Source organism: Equus caballus, chromosome 9, assembly GCF_041296265.1.
Source record: "Equus caballus isolate H_3958 breed thoroughbred chromosome 9, TB-T2T, whole genome shotgun sequence".
In the NCBI taxonomy this organism is placed as follows: Eukaryota; Metazoa; Chordata; class Mammalia; order Perissodactyla; family Equidae; genus Equus; species Equus caballus.
The window spans coordinates 59,195,088-59,223,056 of record NC_091692.1 but is presented as its reverse complement, the minus strand read 5'-3'; the positions used below and the strand labels follow the sequence as shown (position 1 = coordinate 59,223,056).

Genomic DNA, 27,969 nt, shown 5'->3' with positions numbered 1-27,969 from the left:
ATTAGGAATGTGGGAAGCTTGGGTCTGTTTATCTCCATTTCTCTTGGCCTAAGATGCTCTGATTTTATCAGCACTGAAATATTAAAAAACACGTATGTGTGAAATAAGCCATTAGGCCAAATCATGTTGTGTCTGCACGGCCACATGTGGGTGAGAAGGGTCACTAGGCAGTCACCAGAGTCAAAAGGTTCTTTTCTTGGATGTGGGCAAATCTCACTTTAATTGCAAAAGCCTTTATTTACAGCACATTCAATAACGAAGAGACAGGAGAGCTGTGACTTTTGAACATATTAATATATAAAAGTCCTTTAAAATTCAGGTAGTCAAGAGAAGAGCATTCCACAAGGAAAGCACCCCTCTCATTTTTCTGAAGTCTGTTTTATATTTTAATAGATGACTAGGCATACTTGGAAGTTCAGGGGCCGGCCCCGTGGCCAAGTGGTTAAGTTTGTGCGCTCTGCTCTGGTGGCCCAGGATTTCGCTGGTTTGGATTCTGGGCACAGACATGGCACTGCTCGTCAGGCCACGCTGAGGCGCCATCCCACATGCCACGGCTGGAAGGACCCATAACTAAAATATGCAACTATGTATTGGGGGGATTTGGGGAGAAAAAGCAGAAAAAAGAATAAAAAATAAAAATAAATAAAAGATGCCTAGGCATACTCGCAAGTTCAAAATAGTAGGATATGCCTTGCAGGGAGAGAAAAAGAAAATCTGTTTTCATATTATTAGGCAAATACATATCAGCAATTCCACTTGATAAAGCGAGATGGATGGATGGATGGATGGATGTCCTCCTTGAACCAGGTGAGGGCAGAACACTTAGTGAAAGGGGCCCCTGGGTGGGTGGGAAACCAGGAGGAAGGGAGCACCCGATACCATGCAGTGCCAATCAATCAGTCCACCCTCCAACAGAGACCAGACATGCCATGACCCAGCCACAGGGTGTTCAGGAACAGCCATCAACAGTGACTGCTCTCACTGCCTGGGATTATCGGAGGGTCTCAATTTAGCCCATGGACAAAATCTTTGACCAACAAATTCAAACTGTCACTCAATGTAACTCATAAAAGATCTTAAGGAAAATCTTGTTTTTTATTTATATATATGGACTCCTGTTTACCCATTAGAGCGATGATTACACAATTAACATTCTTACTCTCGTAAGGGTTTCTTCTATACATTGGAACGGCTTAAGAAAAAGCATTGTCTAATTTTGATTTTATTTGACACTTTCAAAAGAGACAGAGGGAAGAGAGAGAGAAAGTGTGACAAATTCCCTAACTCTGGAGCCCAGAGTTAGGTACAAAACCAGGTACAAAACCAGACTTCTCTGATTCAAGCTTCCTCCATATTGTTGGAAAGTTTCAATGCCTAGGGAAGATGAGGGAAGCCATTACACCCACCCTACAGAAAGAATTCCACAGTTAATCTATCACAGTGCTCTAGCTAAAGCATATGTTTAAAACTACAGAGGGTTTCAACTTAAAATCTAAATTTTAAAACTGAAGCATTTCAGCAACAAATAAGCTCAGAGAGCTCATCTCAGAAGTGACATTAAACAACTATTGCTCCGATGTCTGAAAAGTCAAGTCGTTGCTCTCGGCTTCACCCCTCTTTCGGCTCAGGCAGACACATAAGGTGGCGGCGGCTCCTTGGCAGCGCCATTCACCGCGGCATCGTCATACGGGGGTAACAGCACCTGAGAAGAAAAAGAGACGACACGGGTTAGTCTTTAAAGGAGCACATACTTTTCCTGAGCTTTTAACTTTAACTGAACTTTTTTGCAATTAAACGTTTTCCATAACCTGTATCAAATTTCAACTTTCCAGCAATGGACAGATTTTGGTGAGAGACTTTTTGAATCCTGAAAGAACCAAATGAGAAGAGACTTTTGGCTCTTTTTCAGTCTTCTGAACCCTGTCCACATGTGCCTGGAGGGCCAGGGGGCTGTGTCTCTAGGATTAGGAAGGAGGCAGTGGTGGCTCTGAAGAGGAAAAAAGGCCCTGGGTGACATGAACATGTACACACACAAACAGGGCAGGCACCTGAGGAACCGTTCATGGTGAGATCCGGGCAGCAGAGTGGAAAACACAAGGGCTTTGTGGCAAGCTGGATTCAGCCTGGCTCAGCCACATTTTATCAACGTAGCCTTGGTAAGTTACTTCACCTCAATTTCCACATCTCGAGAATGGATTCCTGAGATTCAGAGATCTATAAAATACCCAACACACTGCTTGATACACACCTGCAGTGGCAGATGTTACCTGTAAAGGGCTGGAGAGGAACAGACAAGCACACACACCAAGCGGACTGAGCATCTCTCTGCTCACATTTCCAGCACAGAAACAACTGCTGGTGATTGTTCATGAACTGTCAGTGTTAGAAAACGCTGGCTGATTTTGGCTTTCTTGGAGTAGAAAACAAAACACGGGGAATATCAACTCAGTACGATTAGCCTTTATTCAGTCAACCAACAGTTATTATGCACCTACTATGTGACAGGCATTGTGGGGACAAGATAATTAAAAGACAGTTCCTGCCCTTAGAAATTCAGAGATGAGATAAACTAAAACCCTATCCACCTCAAGTGCTTTGTGGAAAGAGAAAGAATATTCACACACAAAACAGAACAAAACAAAACACACTTCGTCACTTTTTCTATTATGGACATCACTTAAAGGGGTAAATGTTTATCAATTTCATGAATTTCCATTTATCTATCCTTTTGGTTCCTAGAGGCATGACACTAAAATTTTAAGTTTCTGTTTTAAGACAGAACCCCAACCACACACACACAGCCCTCTCTAGCTCAACACACTTCACTGCTTACTTTTCTCTTCTTCTGGTCTTGGAGCTCTTGTGGGGCTGAAGCGTTGTCTTACTTAACCCCAGAGTTGGGCCTAGGGCCTACTCAATGGCAAGGACTCAAATGATGGTGGTAGAATAAATGATGGAGGTATCATTTAGGCTGGCCCTTGGGGCACCTGTATGGTTCCCTAGGTGGGGAACTGGAGCCTGGCATTCTAGGCAGAGGGCATCTGTACTGGTTTGGGTCCAATCAGAAGACAGAAGCTACCCAGGAATTTGAACACAAAAAGTTTAATAAAGAATAATTAACAGGGGTTTGGAAGAATGGAGAATTAGCTAAGAGGGGAAAAAAAGAGAGCTCTAATGGATATTAGTGCTAAGTGAGGGTACTCAAGGAAGCAACCAACAATAGAAAGGGGTCCCCTCCCCAAGGCTGGGAATCAGATATTGTTGGAGATGGGATGGGTAAAACCCACTGGATGGCACAGAAGTTTCTGGGGTGAACCAGGCCAGAGCTGGTCCACAGTCAGGCTGGGACGTAAAGAACCACCTGCTGGGATGCTGGGATGCTGCTGCAGAGATGCTGTCCACCTGCTGCTGGAAACTGTTCATGGGGAGGTGCCACTTGCCCTGGCAACTGCCTGAGAGCAGGCTGTGTGCTGGGGAGGCCATCACGAGGAGGAAGTGCTGCCGCCACTGTCCTGCTCTCCCCCCACCGGGCGTTGCCTATAGGACCCAGACACCCTGCAGGCACACAAAGGAACCAGGAAAAGAAAACCCCTTCTTCCTCCAGTGCCCTCTATGGACAAGGCTTAAAAGTGGGGTGGCTGGTAAAGGAGAAATATTCACAAGGCCCAGCTCCAAACGGGCTAAAAGGGGGCCTGTGGAGCTGCAAGGCGGTGAGTGGATAACTGGCACAGCTCCACACCAGCGATGTCAACGGGCCCAAGAATTGTTCTCATCTGCCTCATGGCCTCTGTTCCCGAAAGTGGTGGTGATATTGCACCTATGACCTAAGCACTTCATGCATCAGGTATTACCCAAGGGACAGAGTCGGGCAAATGTTTGTGTTGCCGGTGCTGAAAGGGACAGGAGGACCCATTAAACACTGCGTACAGGACGCCAATCCAAGGCCAGGACGCATTCCCAGTGTCTTCCCCACAAAAGGAAACCCTCTGCTCTCACGTTCGACAAACCAGCAACTACTGAGCACCTAGTATATAGAGGGGGCTCGGCATTGGCAACACGCACCGAACACACCTTGCGTCTGTTAAAGGAGATCAGTCCAGCAGAGGCAGAGACAGGTGAAGCAGGTAAACTGAGCATGATCAGAGCGTGGGTGTAGACAAGACGTTACAGAAGAACAGACAGGGAGAACTAATTTAGGCTGGAGGGGATAAGGAAGGCCTCTCAGGAGGATAAGTAGGATCGGGCATAGAGCAAAGAGGATGGCACTGCAGGTGGACAGATAAGAGCCCAGGCAAACGGAGGGAAGCCTGAAAGCAGAACTCTCCCTGGGAAGCAAGGGATTGGCGATGGTGAAGGTGTACGTCGGGGAGGATGCTGCGGAGATGCAACTGGAAAGACAGGCAGGGTCAGAGCACGGAGAGAGGCTTGTGTACCACCTTAGGGAGCTTCGTCTAGGAGCTAGCTGCAGCATCACCACTAGGAATCCTAAAAGTCTCAGCTGGAGCTGAGGAAAAAAAGTCTTCTCTACAACACAGCCACAGCTCTCCTCCGAGCCTGCGTGCTTGACTAAGGACTGAGCCTCCAGTACAAGTGTGTGCATTAGATACAATAACTTATAAACAATGGGAGCAGCTGTGATGAGCACCAGAAATATTAAATTTTGCATGACTGAGCTTCAGCATTATGTTCCACAACCTCATTAAACAATTAACTGATTCATATCTATCATTATCCTTGGAGAAATTATCCTAAAATGCAGTGGAGCTACTTAAAAGGGGGTGAAATCAGCCATTATATCCAACTTATTTTTTCTCTGGAGGAAAATGGAACACTCAAACTCTCTCCAAGATGTTCACTGACGATTAAACACAAAGTTTTCTTTAAAAAGAAAAAGAGTGGGGCCGGCCCCATGGCCGAGTGGTTAAGTTCATGCGCTCCGCTTTGGGGGTCCAGGGTTTCGCTGGTTCGGATCCTGGACGCAGACATGGCACCGCTCATCAGGCCACATTGAGGCAGTGTCCCACATGCCACAACTAGAAGGACCCACAACTAAGATATACAACTATGTACCGGGGGGCTTTGGGGAGAGGAAGAAGAAGAAAGAAAAGATTGGCAACGGATGTTAGCTCAGGTGCCAATCTTAAAAAAAAAAAAGGAAAAAAGTGCTGCACATTTGCCTTTTGTGTCAAAAACTTATTTTCACGTTAAGTTTGGCAATTTGTCACTATTTCTTGCTATTTATTTTCAAACTTGTTTTAAAGTTTCACTTCACATCAATATTTTATCACTCTCATGGCTTTTTCTCTCAAATGCTCTATTGACTTGGACGCTTTCCCCAAAGTCCAGATGCCTGGGAAGTCTCCTTGCACCAAGGTTTCTGACACTCACTCGTCTTCACTTCCCCGTTACCACAGACGGAATGCTGACTGTGGAATCTTCTTCACACAGCACTTCACGCTCCTGGACTACTTTCAAGGAAAAGTTGTCCAAATGGAATTGGTTTTAAATTCTGAAGAGACAGCATCATCTTTTTTATCTAAATGATGTTAATATTATTGATGATTTCAAGGGAGGGCTCGTGGAGTAGGGACTGCCATGCTGTTTCTATTACATACAGTCTGTAAATGCTTGCCAAAAAACTTGCCATTGTCCTTTTCTACTGAGATCAATGATGTACTTGAAAATCTGAGAAAATAACTGTAGGGTCAATTAAGATAGAATATGCCAATTAAGATGCCATACAACAAAATTGGTGGAAACTTAATTATTTTGACATTTTTAGAAGTTGGCATTTAGTTAAACCCAGTCTTTTACTTTAAAAAATTTAATCACTCACAATGAATGACCAAAAAATAATCTCTGAGGACTAAGAATATAGGTCATGTCCTACTTCAATCTAAAGTCACAGCCTGGTAAACAGCAGCTACTCTATGAATAGATGGACACAAATGTTACAAATCTCCACCACAGACCACTTTGCTTCCAGCAACATTCAATACAACCAAATTCTAATCCAAGTACAATCCCTGGAAGTTTGCCTTCATGGGATCTCAACTGCAGAGTGATTAAATGATGGTGTAAGTCTCTCTCACACAGACGGAAAAGTCCCTCTTACCAGTGACCCCAGAGGCATCTGTTCATTAGGAAGAGTAGCATCTATCTATAAATAGCGTCTCTTCAATTGGGAGTCGTCGTGCTAGGTGACAGTGTGCTGGTGGGAAAGAAGCTCATTATTCATTTCAATTCAACTCAACAAATATTCAGAGTGTTACCAGGGGAACCTTCATTCTTGTTAGCTACATCAACATAAAGAACAGTTGGAGGGAGATATAAATTAACATCTAGGTTGCAAAATGTAAGATCCAGGAATAGAAATGATTCCAAGTGGCCATAAATCCATAAGTCATTAAAATTTGAGAAACTAATTCATTCCATCAAATATTAAGAAATGATAAAATGCTCAAGAGGAAAGAACTATTTATTGGTAAAAATAGGAAATGTTCAGGTACTATGCTTAGAGTTGGACTTTTACTGTAATATTAGAGTTAAGCCATGGAAGGCTTATTTAGAATTCTACAGTTGCCAGGATTACATTCCCAAAAGTATCATATATAAGTTACATAAATATCTTCAGACAGTCACAAAATTACATGCCAAATTTTGTGTTTGTGCATTTATTTTCCTGGGAAGAATGTTCAGAGCTTTCATCAGATCCTCAAAGAACCATCCCTGGAGATTTGGGGGTCCAGGACTGGGGGTGGGGGACAGCACAAGGCACAAGGTAAACTGCACCAGAAGCCTGTGTGCTGGCCCCCACATCCTAATAAGAGTAAGGTAAGTTAAAAGGAAAGCAGGGCCCAGGACGACGACTGTGTGGCACCTCATCCAGCCTGAAGCAGGAGGAGCAGAAGCTCAGGAAAGAAAGGGAACTGACAGATTATCTCATACAGTCAAACATTTGGAAAATAATAGTAAAAGGTAACTGACAGATCCCACAGCCACATAGAAAGGATCGGGATGAGGTAAAAGGTAAAAATCTTGGCAGCTGAAAACACAAGGCAAACGTTTGCTCAGGAAAAATAAAAATTGTACAAGAAAGGGAATACATATGACAGAGCTCTGCACTGAACAATACCCACATACTCACGTAGTCAAAGTAAACGTTAACTGGCGACCTAACCCAAAAATTTGGTATGACCGTATGAGGAGGATGAAGGCAGGGGAGATATCTCAAACTGGCCAGTGAAAAATTAGTAATGTAGACATATTTTAACACAGGGAGGCAAATACTAGAAGAAACAAGAGAGGTGACAATGTTTGCTGCTGGGTGAAGAGTGGAGGACGGGCAAGAGAATGGGAGAGGACAAGAAATAAATCTTTCAATACCATGATTTTTAGCTATGCACATGTAATAATGTGTTAAAAATAAAAGTAATATTTTAAAAATAAAAGAATAAGCACAGTGGTGTGAAGGAAAGAGGAAGCCAGTCATCAAGGGGCAACTTCCCCACAAAACTTGGAAAAATAAAGAACATACCACCATAAACAGAGACTTCTTTCTCTTTTTGGTTCCTTTGGGGGGGTCACAGGTGGCAAGCAAGGGGCACAATTTTCATGAAAGCTCCTGGGAGGAACAACTGTTGACGGACTTCAGTAACAGCCCCTCGAAGCTGCCTCACAAATAAGATGGACTTGGCAGGATGAAGTTGATACTCCACTCCCTCCTCTGGCTTCAAGAAAATACCAGAATGCAAGCAGCTGAGACCGATGCTGTTGTAGGGATAATCCTGAATCTGTTCTTATTTATTCAAAGGAAAAAAATTCAAACCATTGGCAAACTGAAGTTTTAAATATTACCCCATAAGTCACAAGTAACTGTCACATAGCAAAGTGGAGTGACATCACAGTTGAGAAATGCTACAGAAATAAACAGCAGAACCCTTGAAGGCTTTTAAGTACAAAGATGACAAAATCAGATTTATGTTTTAGATCAATCTGGCAGCAACAGCAAGGAAAAAATGAAGAGAAGGGAGAATTCAAGACTAAAGGCTAAAAGACTAATTATAACAAGTTTTTTTTTTTTTGAGGAAGATTAGCCCTGAGCTAACTACTGCCAGTCCTCCTCTTTTGCTGAGGAAGACTGGCCTTGAGCTAACATCTGTGCCCATCTTCCTCTACTTTATATGTGCGACGCCTGCCACAGCATGGCGTGCCAAGTGGTGCCATGTCTGCACCTGGGATCCGAACTGGCGAACCCCGGGCCGCCAAGAAGCAGAACGTGCAAACTTAACCACTGCGCCACCGGGATGGCTCCTAATTATAACAAGTTTTAAAGATGACTCCTAAGTTACTGGCTTAGGTGACTAAGTGGACATTGCTACCATCCATTAGAATCTAAGAAAAGATGCAGATGTGGAAGCAATGGCATGAGCTCTGCATGTGTTCTCTCTGTGGAGATGACCAGTGGACGGTTTGGGCCACAGGCATGGAGTTGATCTGGTTCACATAATCTAAGCTATTTCCTGCAACTGAGATAAAAAAAGAGCAAGATGAATAACTTTTATAAATACCGTTCATGCATTTCATCAACAAATGTTGGTCATACTGTGTGCCAGGCACTAACTGACACTTACAAGATTTGAGCCAGCAGACAGCTTACCTGCTAGTGGAGGGGTCTGCTAAATAGAATTTATCTTCTAGGCGAAGTGCAGAGCTTCTCAACCAGAGTCCATTCACAACAGTGTGCCATACAAATACTGTAATTTTCTATGTGTGCTCCTATGTCAAGAAGACTGGGGTACGCTGAGGTAGTGGCTGAGAGCATGGACTGTGGAGTTGACTATCTGGGTCCATCGCTTCCCAACTGTGAGGCCTTGGGCCAGTCACTTACCTCTTTAAGTCTCACTTTTCTCATCTGTAAATGGGGGCAATAATAGTGTCTATCTCATAAGGTTGGTGAAATAAGCCCAAGTAAATGTGCTTATTTAGCACAGTACATGGCATGCACTAAGGCTCAACAAATCTTCACTGTATTCCATATATTTGTGAAAGGAAGAGATGGCTTGCAACACTGGACATAATGCAAAATAAGACAACTGAATGTTAAGATGACCCAGAAATAAGGCAAAATGGAAATTTATTGGGTTGTGAAGTTTTTATTTCTATATATGGATGGATGGATGGATAGATACATACGTAGATGGACAGATACACAGTGAGGGAAGAAGAGGGAGGAAGGTGTGTGTGCCTTTTTCCTAGTAGTAAACTAAAATAGGACTTTACGGAATGGATCTTTATATAAAAGACAGTGGGTAACACTGCATATGATAACTTTAGCTACTGTTTTTAAGACTTTAGTGACTATTTTGCAAGCGAATTACTCTTTTATTGATTTCCACTATAGCTTGTTAAATTTAAGCTTAATTTAGATCTGTTGGCAAAATAGTAAACACAGGAGAATTCAAACTTTCTCAGGAAAAAGAAATCCTTGACAAGATTGGGTGCTATTGTTTGCCATCCCACTTGTGAGAGGAGAAGGCTCAGCTCTGAGGTCTGTCCAGGCAGAAAGAGGGGGTTACAAATGCCTGGAATGGCTCAAATAGTTGTCCTGCAAATGCCCAGAAAACTCAGCTTAAATTTCCACTAAGGTAGGGGTTTGTAAACTATGTGGGCCAAATCTGGCCTGCCACCTGTGTTTTGCATAGCCTGGGAGCTAAGAATGGTTTTTACATTTTTTTAATGATTTCAAAGAAAAATGTTTCATGATGTGTGAAAATCATATAAAATTCATATTTCAGCGTCCATAAATAAAGTTTTATTGGAACACACACACTTACTCGTTTATGTATTGTCTACAGCTGCTTTCACACTACAACAGCAGGGCTGAAGAGTTATGACAGAGACCGTATGGCCTGCAAAGCCTCAGGCATTTACTATCTGGTTCTTTACAGAAAAAGTTTGCCTTCATCTGTATGAAGGAAAAGGATTACCATGTATTCTGGCCTTGAAAGAAATAATAATGTCACACATGAAAATACACAGCCTCAAAACAATCTCGTCATTTAGGGGCACTTAAGTCTTCTAAAGGGCCATTTAAATTAATCCCAAGCGGCTAAATATTTATTTTCTCTTCACCATTTGTCACACTCCGAATAGTCTATAATGTATCTTGTTTAAAACAGGCAGCACTTACATTAAATGTTTGTTTTAAATTGGTCAAACCACATTTGCCTATTTAGATGTGAGCTTCCTTTGCTCAGGCTAAACAGGAAAGGGGACAGTTGAATCGCGCATCTCCATGATTAACTGATTAATAAGCATTTGGATATTTGAGACAGGATCATCACAAAGAGAAAATCAGGGCTTATCTCTAAGGCATCTAGAATAAGTGTTTCCAAACTTTTTAAATATCCCCACCTACAATATAAATAAGTAAACACACACACCCCCATATATTTTTGATTCTAAAGTATACATTTTTGAACATTTTAACATCTGAATTTAGGCTTGTAATTGACGAGCCTTATAATTGACAGCATCTTACAATAAGAGGTACCTAAAATAAGAGTGCAATTTACAACCGATGGCATCTTGTATTCAATGACTCCAACATACCAGGAGACAGGGAGAACACAAATTTGGAGGATTGTAGTGAGAAACTTTCCCCTTGCCTATAGTAAGGAATAATTTCCAAAGACAAATAAGATAGAAGGTGATTTTTATCCTCAATTCACTGCAAACCTCTATAAATTGTCCTCACTTGATAGTATAAGAGGAAGTTATCATCTCCCTTAATTCTCAGCAGAGAAACTACTCAAATTCTTTTATAGATTATACTCATAATATAGAATCCATACCTCAAATCTTTCAAATTGGGTCAAAAAATTCTCACTGGTGAGAAGATGTCTGGGCAGAAAACATCAAAATAATATAGTAACCCAAATTGAAAGTTAAAATAGTTCTGACCACTTAAATATCTAATATTTAAATAAATATATCTGAAATAACTTTTTAAATAATATAGACATCTAACTATATCTAAATAAATATATCTTAAAACCCTACCTTTTTATCTATAATAAAAATACCTAATTTAACTCTTGAGAAAACAGAAGGAATGAACTGTGAGCTATCACCATGGTAACGTTATCAAAGCATCCCAGCTGCTTCCTCGAGTCCCCCAACCTGCAGGTGCGACGCCACCTCCTGTGCACATCTCCTTTGTGATTCTACACCTTTGGTCTGGGGCTGCCAACCTGGCCCTGCTCAGCTGCTGATGAGGCACATGGGCTGGAAGGACTGCTCAGGACCTCAGATCTCAGATTCTCATTTCATCTATTCCTCCACCCCACATGCTTCCCTTCCTCCCTCCAATTAACGGAAAGGGAGAAACAGCTTCTGCTTTGATTTCCAGTATCCAACAAAGCAATTGCTTAATTTTCTATCACAATCTAATCTGCGTCTATAAAATTCATTTTTTCATAGCTGGAATCACGATATAAACTTCTATATTCTGCTTTTTAAAACATCGTAAAACTTTCTTCTGCTGTTACACTGCTTATAAAAATTTTTATGGCAATAAAGACATTTTATCAAGTGGATATACCCTTATTTAACCAAACCGGCTCCCAAATATTAGACAATGCATACTAATTATTACTTTTGCTATTAAAAACAATGCTGCACAAACACCTTACACACTTTTTACCCCTTCCCTAAGATATACTCCGGAAACCTTTCTTAGAAGGTTAAAAAATAAAATTCAACGTCTCATCTGTCCCTCGAGTAAAACCAACATGGACTCTATTTTGGACACATGCGATAAACAAGCCAAGTTCTGTGTGTGTTTTAACGTAAAACACAATGAAAATAGAGGATGATTTTATCCTCAATTGACTGCAAAACGACTATCAACTGTTCTCACTTGCTATTATAGGAGGATTACAATTAAGCACTGATTGACATCCTCTTATCCAGGTTCATAATGAAAACTAGGTTTACTTGAATGCTCTTCCAGAACTTCTGGGTTTCAAATATCTGTGTGTTGATCTGACTGCTCCAAATGCTGTCTGGATGAAATAACTGGAAAGTTATATGGGTCAGAGATAATTTCTAGCAGACTAGGATATTTTAAAAAACACTATATTTTATTAATGGAAGGAAAGAAACATGAGCTGAGTTAATGTCACGCACTGTCAGCTTGAATTGTGGAACCTACATTAAAGTGGGGAAAAGCTTTCAGGAGGAAATCCCAGGGGCATCTTGTCCAACCTCACCCACAATACTTCTCTGTCAGAACTAACAGATACATACTCCTGAAGCCCTGCGCACGTAGGAAGATCCCAGGAAAATATGTGGGGCTGAGTTACAGGAAGCAGGACTATTTAGCAGAAGCCCTGCTGACCTGCTATCACAAAGTTTACTTTTACCCTTTGCTTTTCTTCCACTTCTTTCTTCTAAGTCACCCTCCTATCCCTTCCACTGTGCTAAAAAGCAAAAATAAACCCAAAAAACCTCCCCCAAAAAGTCCCAACTACTTTAAAAGTTTGTGACTTTACTTGAGAAGAATTGTCTAAATGAATTGTTCTCCTGCTTCACTCCCCATCCTCGTCAAATCCATGCCAGGTCCTGTGGGGGAACACACAGTCCTGGCTGCAGTCTGAACAGAAGACGGTCTAGGAGGAAGCTGGTGGGTAAGAACAGACTGCAGCCAGGCCCCTGAAGACATACTCCCGCCTCCTGCCACTTACTAGCCGTGTGATCTTGGGAAGTTATCTACTTGGTGCCTCAATTCCTTCTTTTGTACACAGTGATTAGTAGAACCTACTTCAAGGACTTTGGAGATTAACTGAGTTCACAGATGTAAGCACCCAGCACCGAGCCTGGCAGATGGCAACCACCACATCACTGTTTGGGGAGAAACCTCTGCTACAAAAGCTACAGAGCAGGGACGTACAATAGATTCAGAGGGGGGCGGAACATCACCGCAATGATTCAGCCCTCAGCTAAACGACACTTGTGGGAACAGTCGAAGGGATGCGAGTATCAAAAGGTGGTTGGACCAGTTAACTTCCAAGGTCTTGTCCTGCTTCCAGGGAAATGATTTTACATTTTAAGTTACAGTCACATACAAGAGACATCCTGGAGAATCATCTCACTCCATATCCCCTCAATTATGCACTATCCTTTCCACCTCCTACAGCTCTCGCAAATCCTTCCCCTCTTTCTCATTCCCTCTACTACTGCCCTGGGTCAGACTGTCATCATCTTCATCATCACAGTAAGCTCGACTATAGAAACGGTCTCCTAGCTGCTCTCCGTGCTTATCTGGGATTTTACCAAGTGGTTATCAACCTCTCACATTCCTCTTGGTCTTTTAAAATTAAAAAGAAAAAAAAACTTAGAGAGATCATACCAACTATTAAATAACAAGGGAAAGAGACACCCACAATTGAGATATTACAAATAAGATCTCCTTTTTGTATTCCAGTACTTAGTAGGCCAGAAGCCCAGACCCAAGAAATCACAGGCTAGAGTTTCAAATCCTCTAGAAGTCCTGTTCTAGAACCTTCTTACTCTCCCCACTCCCCACTGCCTCCTGGACCCTGGGGTTCATACAGGCAGATGACAGCAGTGAAAGGTTTGTTTGTTTGTGAGTTATGCTTTTTGTACATGAATCTGAGATGCCCAGGACTGAAAGAGATCTTAAGAGCCAGCACAGTAACTAGCCCTTAGACGAAGACTTCCTCACACCATTTCAGAAAGTCAGCTATGACTTTTCTGAAGAATCTGCAAGTTGATGACTATACAGTCATCTTGGTAACGCCCTAGTTTCTCAGGTATGAAAGGACTTCTAAAGTCTAACTAAAGATCTCTCCTGCTGTCAATTTAGTTCATTCCCGCCCCTTTTCTCTCTCTACAGTGGGGGAAAAAAATAAACAGAACCACGTTAACTAAGCAAGAACTTGTTTCTAACCATATTCAATCTATACCTAGGAAGTAAACCTGATTTTTAAAAGCAGCAAGAGGGGGGAAAAACACGGAATTTTTATGTACAATTTTTGAAAGTCATTGAAACCACTACTAAATTTGCCCCCACCCCCAACCCCTCTCAGTCAACCGAGAATTTGCTTTGTGGTTTTTGACAGCCCAAGGTCGGTCTTAATTAGTCTCAGGCCCCTCGGAGAGAAGCCATTGGGAAATGGCTGCCGGGGAGATCATCTGGCCTTCACCAGGTCACCGACCTCTCTCTCAACTGTGTTTTTCACGAAGGCAGACTCAAAACGTGGCCCGACACAGCAAAATACTTTCTGAGGTCAGAACAGTAACCCTGTATATAATGTTAACCAGGATTAGCACCTACAATACGACATGGCATAACAGACTCAGCGAAGTTTAAAACTTCCCTATTTATCCCTAGTTAGGAACTTTCCTACATTACCCAAGATGATGATTCTTTTATCTGGAATCAGATTTCAGACACTATTCTGGCGAAATATTAATCTTACTGCTTTAAAGTGCCCCAATTCCAAAGAAACAGGTTCCCTACTTTTGGATTTAACAAAATACTGGGTACTACCATCACTCAAGTCTTCACTGGTATTAGCAGAACAGACTGCATAGATTAAAACAGTTCTTTAACTCTCGATTTGCGTATATTTAAATGTCAAAGAAATCTTTTACTACAATCTGGATGTTTACTATTTTAATACATTTTCCTCTTAAAACAAAATTTTGATGGAGGTAGGGAAGAGAACGTGGTTTTAGGTAACATGTATCCAGAATGTGATTTCTACAATATTCTCAAAGGAAGGCTGCGTCTCCCTAGGGTGCCCACGGAAAGCTGCAGTGACTCAAAGGGACACCTCAGGATAGTTTCAAGGAAAACACAGCAACAACTAGGAGATACCACACTAACTATGACTCTTAGGTTGTCTGGACCTGACCACTGAACGAAATGAAAAGTTAGGTATTTCTTTTGGCCTAAGGGCACCAGAAAGAAAAATACCAAGACCCTAAGGCATTACAAACTAACTGATGTTTGTGGCCCCTCTGACTCAGGCTTTTCTTTCAACTGGGAAACTGGAGGAGAGATTAACCCACAGATAAACTCCAATATCTAATAACTCTTATCTAGGTTCCCAGAGTAGTATTTGGGAAAGTATATATCTGGCTAATAATAGGTGTACTGTTTTAGAGAAGAAAAAAACCACATTTATTTCTACCAACAAGAGCCCCAGTATCTTTCCACAGAGGTCACCCTGAGACTATTCAGCCTGAGAGAAAAGCCATCTGGCCTAATATCTGATGGGAAGTGAAAGACACAACATGTTATTATGTCTGTGTGGATTCCCAATAAAGAAATGAACAAAAGGGACGCATACCTTACTATACACTATGAGGATCTTATAACTATGGAGACCAGGGAAAATGAAAACTACAGAACTAGATCATTCCAACCCCCCAATTTAGGGGCTCAGAGCGAGGCTCCCATATATTTGTGTTTTTTTTTAAGTTAGAACTAACATGAACTCCTTTAGTTCTAGTCAAAACAATCTTCAAACATGCAGAGCCCTGCTTAAAAGACAAAAAAAAAGTCTGTTCTCCAACTCTAGAAATCCAAATTATGGTCTTTACCAAAAGGAAGCAGGGGGGCCGGCCTGGTAGTTGGTGGTTAAGGTCACGCTCTCCACTTCGGTGACCCAGGGTTCACAGGTTCAGACCCCAGATGCAGATGTGGCACCACTCATCAAGCCATGCTGTGGCAGCATCCCACATAAAATACAGGAGGGTTGGAATAGATATTAGCTCAGCGACAATCTTCCTCAAGGAAAAAGAGCAAGATTGGCAACAGATGTTAGCTCAGCACCAATCTTCCTCACCAGAAAAAAAAAAAAAAAAAGGAAGCAGTGCTCCTTGGAGAAATGGCTGATCCCAGGTCTGGGACAAGAAATGGACAAGATGAGTCTAGAACAGCTTGTCAACCAGACAGCAAGGAAACTATCAAAGACTACCAGGGTTGTGTCAAGAGACTTGGGCACCAACTTAAAGAGGCTCAAAGTGGCCAAAGACAGCACAATTTTAGCATTAATAAGGATATTAACCATGATTTTTAGAGAAAGATTTTCTTTCTCTCCTTAGAAAGTTTCGAAATAGGTATTGAATAACAGGTAAATTTTATTTAGGCTTACTGATATTTAAAATTTATCAAAATAGTTGTACTTTTCAACTGGACATCTTCAGCTCTTCTAACAGTAGACTTCTTTTCATTAGTTATTTATTACTTAAAAAAAAAACCTCACTGGTCATCAATAGATAATGATGGACCAACTCATCATTTAGAAAACTGATCAATAAAGAGAACAAAACCAAGTATATTTATCCATGTCACAGGCACCACTGGGTAACCAAACTGTATATAAGGGAAAGTTTTTTTATAGAAATATTCCAGCTAATAAATGAAGAACAAATGATGGAATGTCATCATCTTGCAACTCCTAATGAATCAATGATATTAATGGTTGCTGCTATCCCAGATAGAATCAATCAGATATTATCTGCCTCCTGATGAAAGAACAAATTATCAACTATAAAATAATCTTGCAAAAAAAAAAAAGCAAGTAGACTGAAACACACAGATTTGAGAAACAAAGGAAATGCAAGACAACCAGAACATGAGTGATAAAATGGCAGCATTAAGCCCTCATATATCAATAATCACCCTAAATCTAAATGGATTGAATTCTCCAATAAAAAGACACAGAGTGGTGAGATGTATTAAAGAACAAGACCCAACACTATGCTGTCTCAGGAAACACATCTCAGCTCCAACGACAAATACAGGTTCAGAGTAAAGGGATGGAAAATGATACTCCAAGCTAATGGCAAACAACGGAAAGTGGGTGTTTCAATCTTATAGCAAACAAAGCAGACTTCAAGATAAGACAGTAAAGAGAGACAAAGAGGGGCAGTATATAACGATCAAAGGGACACTCGACCAAGAAGACATAGCACATAAGTATCTATCTATCACCCAACACAGTATATATATATATATATATATATATATATATATATATATATATATATATATAGTATACATATATATATAAGCATATATCTATCACCCAACACAGGAGCACCAAAGTATATAAAGCAGCTACTAACAAACTTAAAAAGAGATATTAATAGTAGAACAGTAATTGCAGGGGAACTCAACGCTCCACTCACACCAATGGATAGATCATACAGACAGAAAGTCAACAAGGAAACACTGGAATTAAATGAAAAGCTAGACCAGTTGGACTTAAGAGAGACATATAGAACACTCCATCCAAAAACAGAATACATATTCTTCTCAAGTGTGCATGGAACATTCTCAAGGACAGATCATATGTTGGGAAACAAGGCAAGCCTCAATAAATTTAAGATTGAAATAATGACAAGCATCTTTTCTGATCACAATGCTATCAAGCTAGAAATTAGGTACAAGAGAAAAGCTGAGAAAGGGAAAAGACATAGAGACTAAACAACATGCTATTGAACAACCAAAGGATCACTGAAGAAATTAAAGGAGAAATCAAGAAAATATCTGGAGACAAATGAAAATGAAAACATACCATACCAACTCATGAGGGATGCAGCAAAAGCAGTACTAAGAGGGAAATTCACTGCAATACAGGCTCACCTTAACAGACAAGAAAAATCCCAAATAAGCAATCTCAAACTACACCTAACTAAATTAGAAAAAGAAGAACAAAAAAAGCCCAAAGTCAGCAGAAGGAGAGAAATAATAATAAAAATCAGAGTAGAAATAAACACAACTGCAACAAAAAAGGCAGTAGAAAGGATCAATGAAACAAACAGCTGGTTCTTGGAGAAGATCAACAAAACTGACAAACCCTTAGCTAGACTTACAGAGAAAAAAAAGAGAGAAAGCTCAGATAAATAAAATTAGAAATGAAAGAAGAGAAATTACAATGGATACCACAGAAATACAGATTATTAGAGAATACTACAAAAAGCCATACGCCAACAAAATGGACAATCTAGAAGAAACGGATAAATTCTTTGACTGTTATAACCTCCCAAAACCGAATCAAGAAGCATAGATAATCTGAATAGACTAATCACAAGTAAAGAGACTGAAACAGTAATCAAAGCATCCCAAAAAAGAAAAGCCCAGAACCAGACAGCTTCCCTGGAGATTTCTACCAAACTTTCAAAGAGGATTTAATACCTATCTTTCTCAAGCTATTCCAAAAAATTAGGGAAGATGGAAAGCTTCCTAACACATTCTACGAGGCTAACATCACTCTGATACCAAAGCCTGACAAGGACAACACAAAAAAGGAAAACAACAGGCCAATATCACTGATGAACATAGATGAAAAAGCCTCAACAAAATATTGGCAAGCTGAATACAGCAATACACCAAAAAGATGATACATCACAATCAAGTGGGATTTATGCCAGGGATACAGGAATGGTTCAACATCTGCAAATCAATCAATGTGATACACAACATTAACAAAATGAGGAAGAAAAACTACCTGATCATCTACATAGACGCAGAGACAGCATTTGACAAGCTCCAACATCCATTTATGATAAAAAATCTCAATAAATGAGGGATAAAAGGAAATTACCTCAACATAATAAAGGCCATATATGACAAACACACAGCCAACATCATACTCAATGGGGAAAAACTGAATGCCATCCCTCTGAGAACAGGAACAAGACAAGGATGCCTACTATCACCACTCTTATTCAATACAGTATTGAAGGTTTTGGCCAGAGCAATTAGGCAAGAGAAAGGAATAAAAGGAATCCAAATAGGAAATGAAGAAGTGAAACTCTCACTGTTTACAAACGACATGATCTTATATATAGAAAACCCTAAAGAATCCATTGGAAAACTATTAGAAATAATCAACAATTACAGTAAAATTGCAAGGTACAAAATCAACTTACAAAAATCAGTTTGCATTTCTATACTCCAATAACGAACTTACAGAAAGAGAACTCAATACAATCCCATTTACAATCGCAACAAAAAGAGTAAAATATGTAGGAATAAATTTAACCAAGGAGGTGAAGGACTTATACAATGAAAACTATAAGACATTATTGAAAGAAATAGATGACGACATAAAGAGATGGAAAGAAATTCCATGCACATAGATCGGAAGAATAAACATAGTTAAAATGTCCACACTACCCAAAGCAATGCAGAGTTCAATACAATCCCAATCAGCATCCCAATGACACTCTTCACGGAAATAGAACAAAGAATCCTAAAATTCATATGGAGCAAACAAAGACCCCAAATTGCTAAAGCAATCATGAGAAAAAAAAAACAAAGCTTGAGGCATCACAATTCCTGACTTCAAAATGTACTATGGGGAACCGGCCCCATGGCTGAGTGGTTAAGTTTGTGCACTCCACTTTGGTGGCGCAGGGTTTCACCAGTTCGGATCCTGGGCATGGACATGGCACCGCTCATCAGGCCACGCTGAGACGGCGTCTCACATGCCACAACCAGAAAGACCCACAACTAAAATATACAACTATGTACTGGGGGTATTTGGGGAGGGAAAAAAAAAAAAGAAGATTGGCAACAGTGGTTAGCTCAGGTGCCAATCTTAAAAAAAAAAAATTGCTACAAAGCCATAGTAATTAGAACAGCATGGTACTGGTACAAAAACAAGCACTCAGACCAACGGAACAGAACTGAAAGCCCAGAAATAAAACTGCACATCTATGGACAGCTAATATTTGACGAAGGTGCCAAGAACATACAATGGAGAAAAGACAGTCTCTTCAACAAATGGTGTGGGGAAATCTGGACAACCACTTGCAAAAGAATGAAAGTAGACCATTATCTCACGCCATACACAAAAATAAACTCAAAATGAATCAAAGACTTGAAGATAAGTTCTGAAGCCATAAAACTTCTGGAAGAAAATATAGGTAGTACACTCTGTGACATCAAACTGAAAAGAATCTTTTTGAATACCACGTCTTCTCAGACAAGGGGAACAACATAAAAAATAAAGAAGTGTGACTTCATCAGACTAAAGAGCTTCTGCATGGCAAAAGAAACTAGGATCAAAATAAAAAGACAACCTACCAATTGGGAGAAAATATTTTCAAATCATATATCTGACAAGGGGTTAATCTCCATAATATATAAGGAACTCACACAACTGAACAACAAAAAACCAAACAGCCCGATCAAAAAGTGGGCAGAGGATATGAACAGACATTTCTCCAAAGAAGATACACAGATGGCCAATGAGCACATGAAAAGATGTTCAACATCACTGATCATTAGGGAAATGCAAATCAAAACTACACTAAGATACCATCTTACATCTGTTAACATGGCTATAATCACTAAGACTAAAATAACAAATGTTGGAGAGGGTGTGGAGAAAAGGGAACCCTCATACACTCCTGGTGGGAATGCAAACTGGTGCAGCCACTATGGAAAACAGTATAGAGATTCCCCAAAAAACTAAAAATAGCAATACCATACGACTCAGCTATCCCACTACTGGGTAACTATCCAAACAAATTGAAATCAACAATCCAAAGTGACCTGTGTACCCCACGTTCACTGCAGCAATACTCACAATAGCCAAGACATGGAAGCAATCCAAGTGTCCATCGACTGCGTACAGAAGATGTGGTGTATATATATACAATGGAATACTACTCTGCCATAAAATAAGGCGAAATCATCCCATTTGCAACAACATGGATGGACCTGGAGGGTTTTATGTTAAGTGAAATAAGCCAGACTGGGAAAGACAAACACTATATGACATCACTCACACGTGGAAGATAAACAGACGGACAAAGAGAACAGTTCAGTGGTTATCAGGGGAAGGGGGCTGGCGGGGGGGGGGGGGGGTAAGGGGCGTGAAGGCAGCACCTATATGGGGAAGGACAAGAAATAATGTACAACTGAAACTTCATAATGATGTAAACTATTATGAACTCAATAAAAAAAAGTGACCGAAAAAAATGAACATGGAAACATGAATATGGGAAGCCTCCAGATACAACTAATTTACGGGAAACACAGAGGACTATACTATAGGTATGCAATCAGAAACATCTAGTCTGTGGGACAAACTAGTCTCTTAACAAAAAATTATAGAGACCTAAAATACATATTGACCCAGAGATCTGCTTTCAAACAAACTGCTAGAAAAATTATGACATTTATGAGACAATGGGAAATCTGAGCATTTACTGGAAATTTTTTGATATTAAGGAGGTATTATTTTAGGTATGATAAGGATTCTTTGGAAAAGTAGCCACAATATCATTATCTTTTTTAAAAAAATCTTTTAAAATACTGTCAGAAAGCTGAGACTAACCCTACATTTTGGAGTGGACTATCAATGCAACCAAGTTACGAGAATTGATAAATTTCCCTTTCCCAAGAATACCATTCTTAAAAAGAAAAGAAAAGAAAAGGTTCACTGGGAACTTTGAGAAGGTAGAAACATTATTAGCAACTCAGTTTCCTCGTTTTAAAAATGGCAAGTTGATAGAGAATGACTGAGAAGATAATGACCAACAACCATCATTGAGCAGTGCCCCCACCTTCTGTCAACACACCAGGAGGCAACTGCGGTGGCCCAAACCCTAGTTCCTACACACTACTGCCAAGCTGGCAGGCTTTCTGAAGAAAGGTCTATTGTTAGAAGAGCTGGGGATGTCCAGTTGAAAAGTACAACTATTTTAAGTTAGACTAAATAAAACTTACCTGTTATTCCATGTCTAATTTTGAATCTTTCAAAAGGGGAAAAACACAAGTTTCCTCTAAAAAGCTAGTTGGATGCATTTTAGGGACTTACTCGTGGTTCTTAAATTCCCTAAGCACCCCAATTTCCACTATTCCAGAATATCCTCTGATCTGAGGTATATCTAAACAACATGTACCTTTTCAGCCCTTCTACCTTGCCTCGATTAAACATACACACAACCCTTCAGAAAGCCCTGAAAAAACCACCACCCAAAGTATATAAAAACAAACACGTGCAATATGGGCATTACCTCCTCTGAGATACTTCTCAAAGATGGCAGTTTTCTAAGTCCCACACATCGTGGTACTGAGGATGAGGTTCTGATCTATCTTGTTCATTTAGCAACTTTACTAGTTCCTCCAACTCAAAAATCTCAAACTTTGTTTAGATTTTTCACTAGTTCAGCAGGAAAATAAATATACTCTGAGATTTCTTTTTTAAGAAAAAGCAAAAAAAATAAACTTATAGATAACTAAATCCTGAGGAACTTAGAGAAAGCAAAATTCTTTAAGCCAGTAATTTTATCAAAATTACAGTAACTAAGAACAGTTATTTCTTTAAAGAGATTTATTGATCCAAGATTAAATCTTTAAACATGTGTTTACTGTAATCAGTGCACAGGATTCTGCAGACGCCCCCAGAAGGGCCTTCTTAGCATCTGGGGATCCTGGGTTTTGTGCCTCCGATTATGGCAGAGCCTCTTCTTAAACCACTGCTCACGTATATTTGATTCAATTCAACAAATGTTTGGTGAGCACTTAGGAAAACTGTTCATGTATAACACGCTGTCTCTCAGAAATCTCAGAGAGTTCTCAGTAATACCAGTTTGCACCTATATATTTAATATAAAATTGTTTCATTCTCATTTTATACACAGGAACTAAAGTCAGAGACAGTTAAATTATTTTGGTAAGGTCATAGACTAAGCAAGTCACCACAATTTAAAAAACAAAACAAAATATAAAAACTCTGTTCTAGTTTAGACTTGATATACCATTGATTTTACCCTTTCATTTGTCTTGTCCATTCTGTCCTCTCCAATCCTATCCATTTTGACCCATCCCACATGTTCATGTCATCCACTGCCATCCTTTTCATCAGCCACTCCTTGGGCACCTACTTGTCCCAACCACCACATCGGGCACTGTGCTGAATACACGGGTGATGGAGACAGGGAGGTTAATACCTAGACGACTTATACTTTTCACCATGAGCCAGGCAGTTTAAGATAATTTACATAAAGTACAAATGATTTTAAGGACTCTTCCAGCGAAGACATGTTTTCCAATATCATATTTGATAGGTTTAAAAATTTTAAGTATGAACCAGTAGCAAACAGAGATCATTTGAATTCTTGAATTCTTTAAGTTTTTAAAAAAAATTAAGTTTTTTGAGGAAGATTAGCCCTGAGCTAACATCTGCCACCAATCCTCCTCTTTTTGCTGAGGAAGACTAGCCCTGAGCTAACATCATGCCCATCTTCCTCTACTTTATATGTGGGATGCCTGCCACAGCATGGCTTGACAAGCAGTGCATAGGTCCACACCCGGGATCCGAACTGGCGAATCCCGGGCTGCTGAAGCACAATGTGCAAACTTAACTGCTGCACCACCAGGCCAGCCCCCTAAATTCTTTTACCAAGGTTTTCATAGGCAGGGCAGGTTTTAAAGACATAGTAACCTTTGCAATTCTTATTTCTCTACCTATAAAATCACATTTCTAAGTGTAATTTCACATGTCAAGTGAGATAGTATAGTCGTCCTATGCGGAATTGACATCTACAATTATATACCTTGGTTTAGTAATTCAGGCTTAAGATACATAAATATGGAAAGGGTACATACATTATCTATCTGTAATATTTTTAAAAATAATTTTTAAATTATTAGCCGAGCCATCTAAATTTTAAAATCCTGTAAGGAAAACAAAACACTTTTCATTCAATTATGAATCTTTCAATGACTATGCAGCTTGTGAGTATGTTTCAACAGCAGTAAAAACATAGCCAACAGTAGAAACATTTAGAAGCCATGATATAGCAGAGGCGTGGAGATTTCCACGTTAAGAGACGTCACACCTACCGTAGTGTCATTGCTGGTAACATAAACCAGGACATCAGAGGCGTTCCTGCCATTAATGTATCGGTAGCAGTTCCAAACACAGCTAATCAAGTAACCCTGTAAGTGAGTAGTGATTATTAGATCTTAATTTTCCAATTCACACAATTTAAAATACAACCATAGATAAAGCCATTATAAAACTTTCATTTACATAAATTCTAAATGCACATATTAACTCTACTAAACCAAAAAACCTTTAAAATTACAAATGTTGGGTACAGTAACTTTCTGGCAAAGGGTGCTGCTGTGGCCTCATTCTTCCCACCAGTCCAGAAGGTGGGGGCGGGCGGGGGGTGGAGAGAAGGAGGAGAATTTCTAAGAAAAGGTGGTTAGAAGGAGTAATAGCCACAAACATTTATTGCCCCCTAAGTCACAAAACAATCAGTTTATTAATTTATTTCTCATCACATTTTAACTCTGTCCTGGCAACTTTTATTTCACATAATTACATATGATTTTGTTACACAAGTCAAGTTTTTTAAAAAGGTTCACTGCACATGAACTTGCTTTAAGATCAGTAAAATTCACTAAAACATTGCCACTGTCATAACGAAATATCCAAAGAAGATACTTAAAATCAAGTCCAGAATAAAGACACGCTAGAATAAAACAAGTTCATGGAGATGTTTAAACCATGAACTCTCTGCACTTTCATTCCAATCATCTTAGATTAGAACTGAATGATTCCAAAATCCTTTTTTAGCTTTAAAATTCTTTGATTAGTGGAGAAACTGGAGCCCTCATAGACTGCTGGTGGGAATGTAAAATGGTGCCGCCACTTTGGAAAACAGTTTGGCAGTTCTTCAAAAGGTTAAACAGTTACCATATGACCCAGCAATTCCACTCCTCGGTCTATGCCCCAAGAGAAATGAAAACATGTCCACACAAAAACTTGCGCACAAATGTTCATAGCAGCATTATGTATAACAGCCAAAAAATGGAAGCAACCCAAATGTCCATCAACTGACGGCTGGATACAAAATGTGGTATATTCAGACAGTAGAATACTATTCAGCAATAAAAAGGAAGGAAATTCTGATACATGCTACAATATGGATGAACTTTGAAAAAATTATGCTAAGTCAAAGAAGCCAGTCACAAAGGACCACGTGTTGTATGATTCTATTTATAAGAAATGTCCAGAATAGGGAAATCTACAGAGACAGAAAGCAGAGTAGTGGTTGCCAGAGGTAGGGGAGGAAGATAAGGGCAAATGGCAAGTGATAAAAATGCTCTAAAATTGCATTGTTTAACCACAGAGCTGTGCTTACACAACTCTGTGAATCTACTAAAAACTACTGAATTGCACGCTTTAATTGGGTGAATTTTATGATATGTGAATTACATCTCAATAAAGTTGTTTTATAAAAAAGAAGACATTTAAGGACAAAAGGGGTACTTGTCAGCATTTTTCAGGAGTGAGGTAAAATTGTGTCATATACTCAGAATGCTGTCTTAAGCTGCTTTCATATTTGGTGACAATTATCTCTTACATTTAAATTTTCTGCGATGATAAGATGAAAATATATAATGCTATTTTATAAAAGTTTCCTGAATGGCAACAATCTGAAACCACAGATCAACAGTAAGAGAGAGACGTAAAGGGCATATTTCTTGAACAACGTGCACAATATGTTCAGTTTACTCAAACCTTCAGTTTACTTAGTGCTATTCCTTCTTTAGTGGGAAAAAAAAAGCCCTAGAATTTTTGAGAATTTCAAGACAAATGAAAGAAAAATGTTTGGGGACATATTAATTATGTGTTATGTAAGAAGACTGACTAGTCGTGCACTATTTTATCAGTGAACAGCAGAGTCTTTTAAGGCAAGAACTCTGTCTGATGCGAAGCCTCTAAAAGGACAAACCTGTACCTGGAAGGTAAACAGTACCTGGTGTCTGAGGCTTCACACGCCCGCAGTCAGCATTCTGAGGGCCCCTCGCAACACCAGTGCGTTCGCCTACTAACCACTCCAACAGGAGAAAAACCTCCGGCCTGTTGTCTCCATAAACCCAGTAACTGATTTCAGTGAGCTTATTTCTTATTTGACATTTCCGTAATCTTAAATAGAGAGTTAAGTATTTAGTATCTTTCCCAAATAAACTTGCAATGACAAATTACGTCCATCACCTACTCGCAGAGCCGTGTGGGAAGCCCTGCCCCCTTCACATCTTAGGACGCAGTGAAACTGACACATGCTCTGGTTTGGGCTCCCAGGCAACCAGCGTGATAAAAAACCTTATTAAAGAATAGCAGTGAATTTAGGTTGTGAAAGCCACTAATCAGGTAAACTGATACGTGAAACCACAACATGTATACAGTCATGCACATAATGACATTTGGGGTCAACAGTGGACCGCATATGCAACAGTGGTCCCATAAGATTTTAATGGAGCTGAAAATTCCTATCGCCTAGTGATGTCATAGCTGTTGTAATGTCATAGTCAATGCATTTCTCACATGTTTGTGGTGATGCTGGTGTAAACAAACCTACTGTGCCACCAGTTGTATAGAATAAGGATATAAAGAAAGAAAGTATTTTTGTACAGCTGTGCAATGCATTTGTGTTGTAAGCTAAGTGTTATTATAAGAGTCAAAAAGTTTACAAAGTAAAAAGGTTACAGTAAGCTAAGGCTAATTTATTATTGAAGAAAGATCGTATTTTTTCATAAATTTACTGTAGCCTAAGTGTACAGTGTTTATCAAGTCTACAGCAGTGTATGGTGATGCTCTGGGCCTTCACATTCACTCACTCACCCAGAGCAACTTCCAGACCTGCAAGCTCCATTCGTGGTAAGCACCCTCTATAGATGTACCATTCTTTACCTTTTATGCTATATCTTTACTGTATCTTTTCCATGTTTAGATACACAAATACTTACCGTTGTGTTAACCTGCCTACAGTATTCAGTACAGTAACATGCCGTGCAGGTTTGTAGCCTAGGAGCAATGGGCTCTACCATCTAGCCCAGGTGCATAGTAGAATATTCCATCTAGGCTTGTCTAAGTGCACTCTAGGAAGTACACATAACAAAATTGCCTAATGACACATTTCTCAGAATGTATCCCCATTGTTAAGTGACACGTGACTGTACTCATATCTATTTAAACTAATAATTACTGAGTCTCTTCACACAAGGCATCAGCTCAGTGCTAAGAGAGATAATAAAATAAACGCACAGTCTATGTTCTCAAAGAAATGCAATTTAGAGAGTAGAGGTGATAGATGCTTAAATAATTAAATATTAAGTACATCTCTCTCACAGGTTGGGGACAGAGCTGTGAACAATTTGTAAGATGTCTTGTATTAGATTATTATGATAATTAATAATGTTTTGCAATTTATAAAAGTACCACAGGGCAGAGATTTTTCTTATTCACTACAAGCCCAGTACCTAGAACATGGCCTGGCACATAGGAGACCCTTAATAAATTCACTGAATAAATGAATGAATGATGCATCTTCCCATCCATGAGCTCACTTAAACCTCATAGTGACCCTACAGAATGTTTTCGTCACTATTATTGCTATTTAGTAAACGCAGAAACCAAGGCTCCGGTCACACAGCTAGAAGTAGCAGTGATAGAAGCTGTGTCCTCTGACTCAAAACCTCAAGTAAGCATTTTCAATACAAATGAAAATGCCTGCAAAGTTAAAAGGCCTTTTTTAAGACCACTGGGAGGTTCCAGCTTCTGAGCTTCTGGTACAGGCAGAGAGTAGCTTGGTCAGACTAACCTTCCTGGTAAGATGACAAAATCTGCAAGAAACACACACACAGACACACACATGTACACACACACATGCACGCACGCGTGCACACACATTATTTAAAGGCACAGGAAAGGGACCAAAAACAGGCAGAAGCTAAAGGGGAGTCTATTCGTGCAAGGGGAACTGCGATGAGTGGGATTTGAGAGTTTGTGGCCTTTTGCCAGGGGACACTGCCCACTCCACACGCATCCTGGATGGTCTGGGTGGCCAAGGACCACATTTGTGGCTGGTAAAAGCAGCCAGAAAATTGGGGTT

General features: G+C 39.9%; 1 protein-coding gene across 1 annotated transcript in view; it reads right to left on the bottom strand.

The window, feature by feature from the left end:
- Positions 1-1,076: 1,076 nt before the first annotated feature.
- LAPTM4B (lysosomal protein transmembrane 4 beta) overlaps positions 1,077-27,969 on the bottom strand; it is a 67,662-nt gene continuing 40,769 nt past the window's right edge. Inside the window, exons 6-7 of the mRNA XM_023648334.2 lie at positions 23,906-24,001; positions 1,077-1,702 (exon numbers count right to left, since the gene is read on the bottom strand). Of these exons, the coding sequence (XP_023504102.2) occupies positions 1,625-1,702; positions 23,906-24,001 (174 nt within the window). The 3' untranslated portion in view covers positions 1,077-1,624. The remainder of the gene's footprint in view (positions 1,703-23,905; positions 24,002-27,969) is intronic.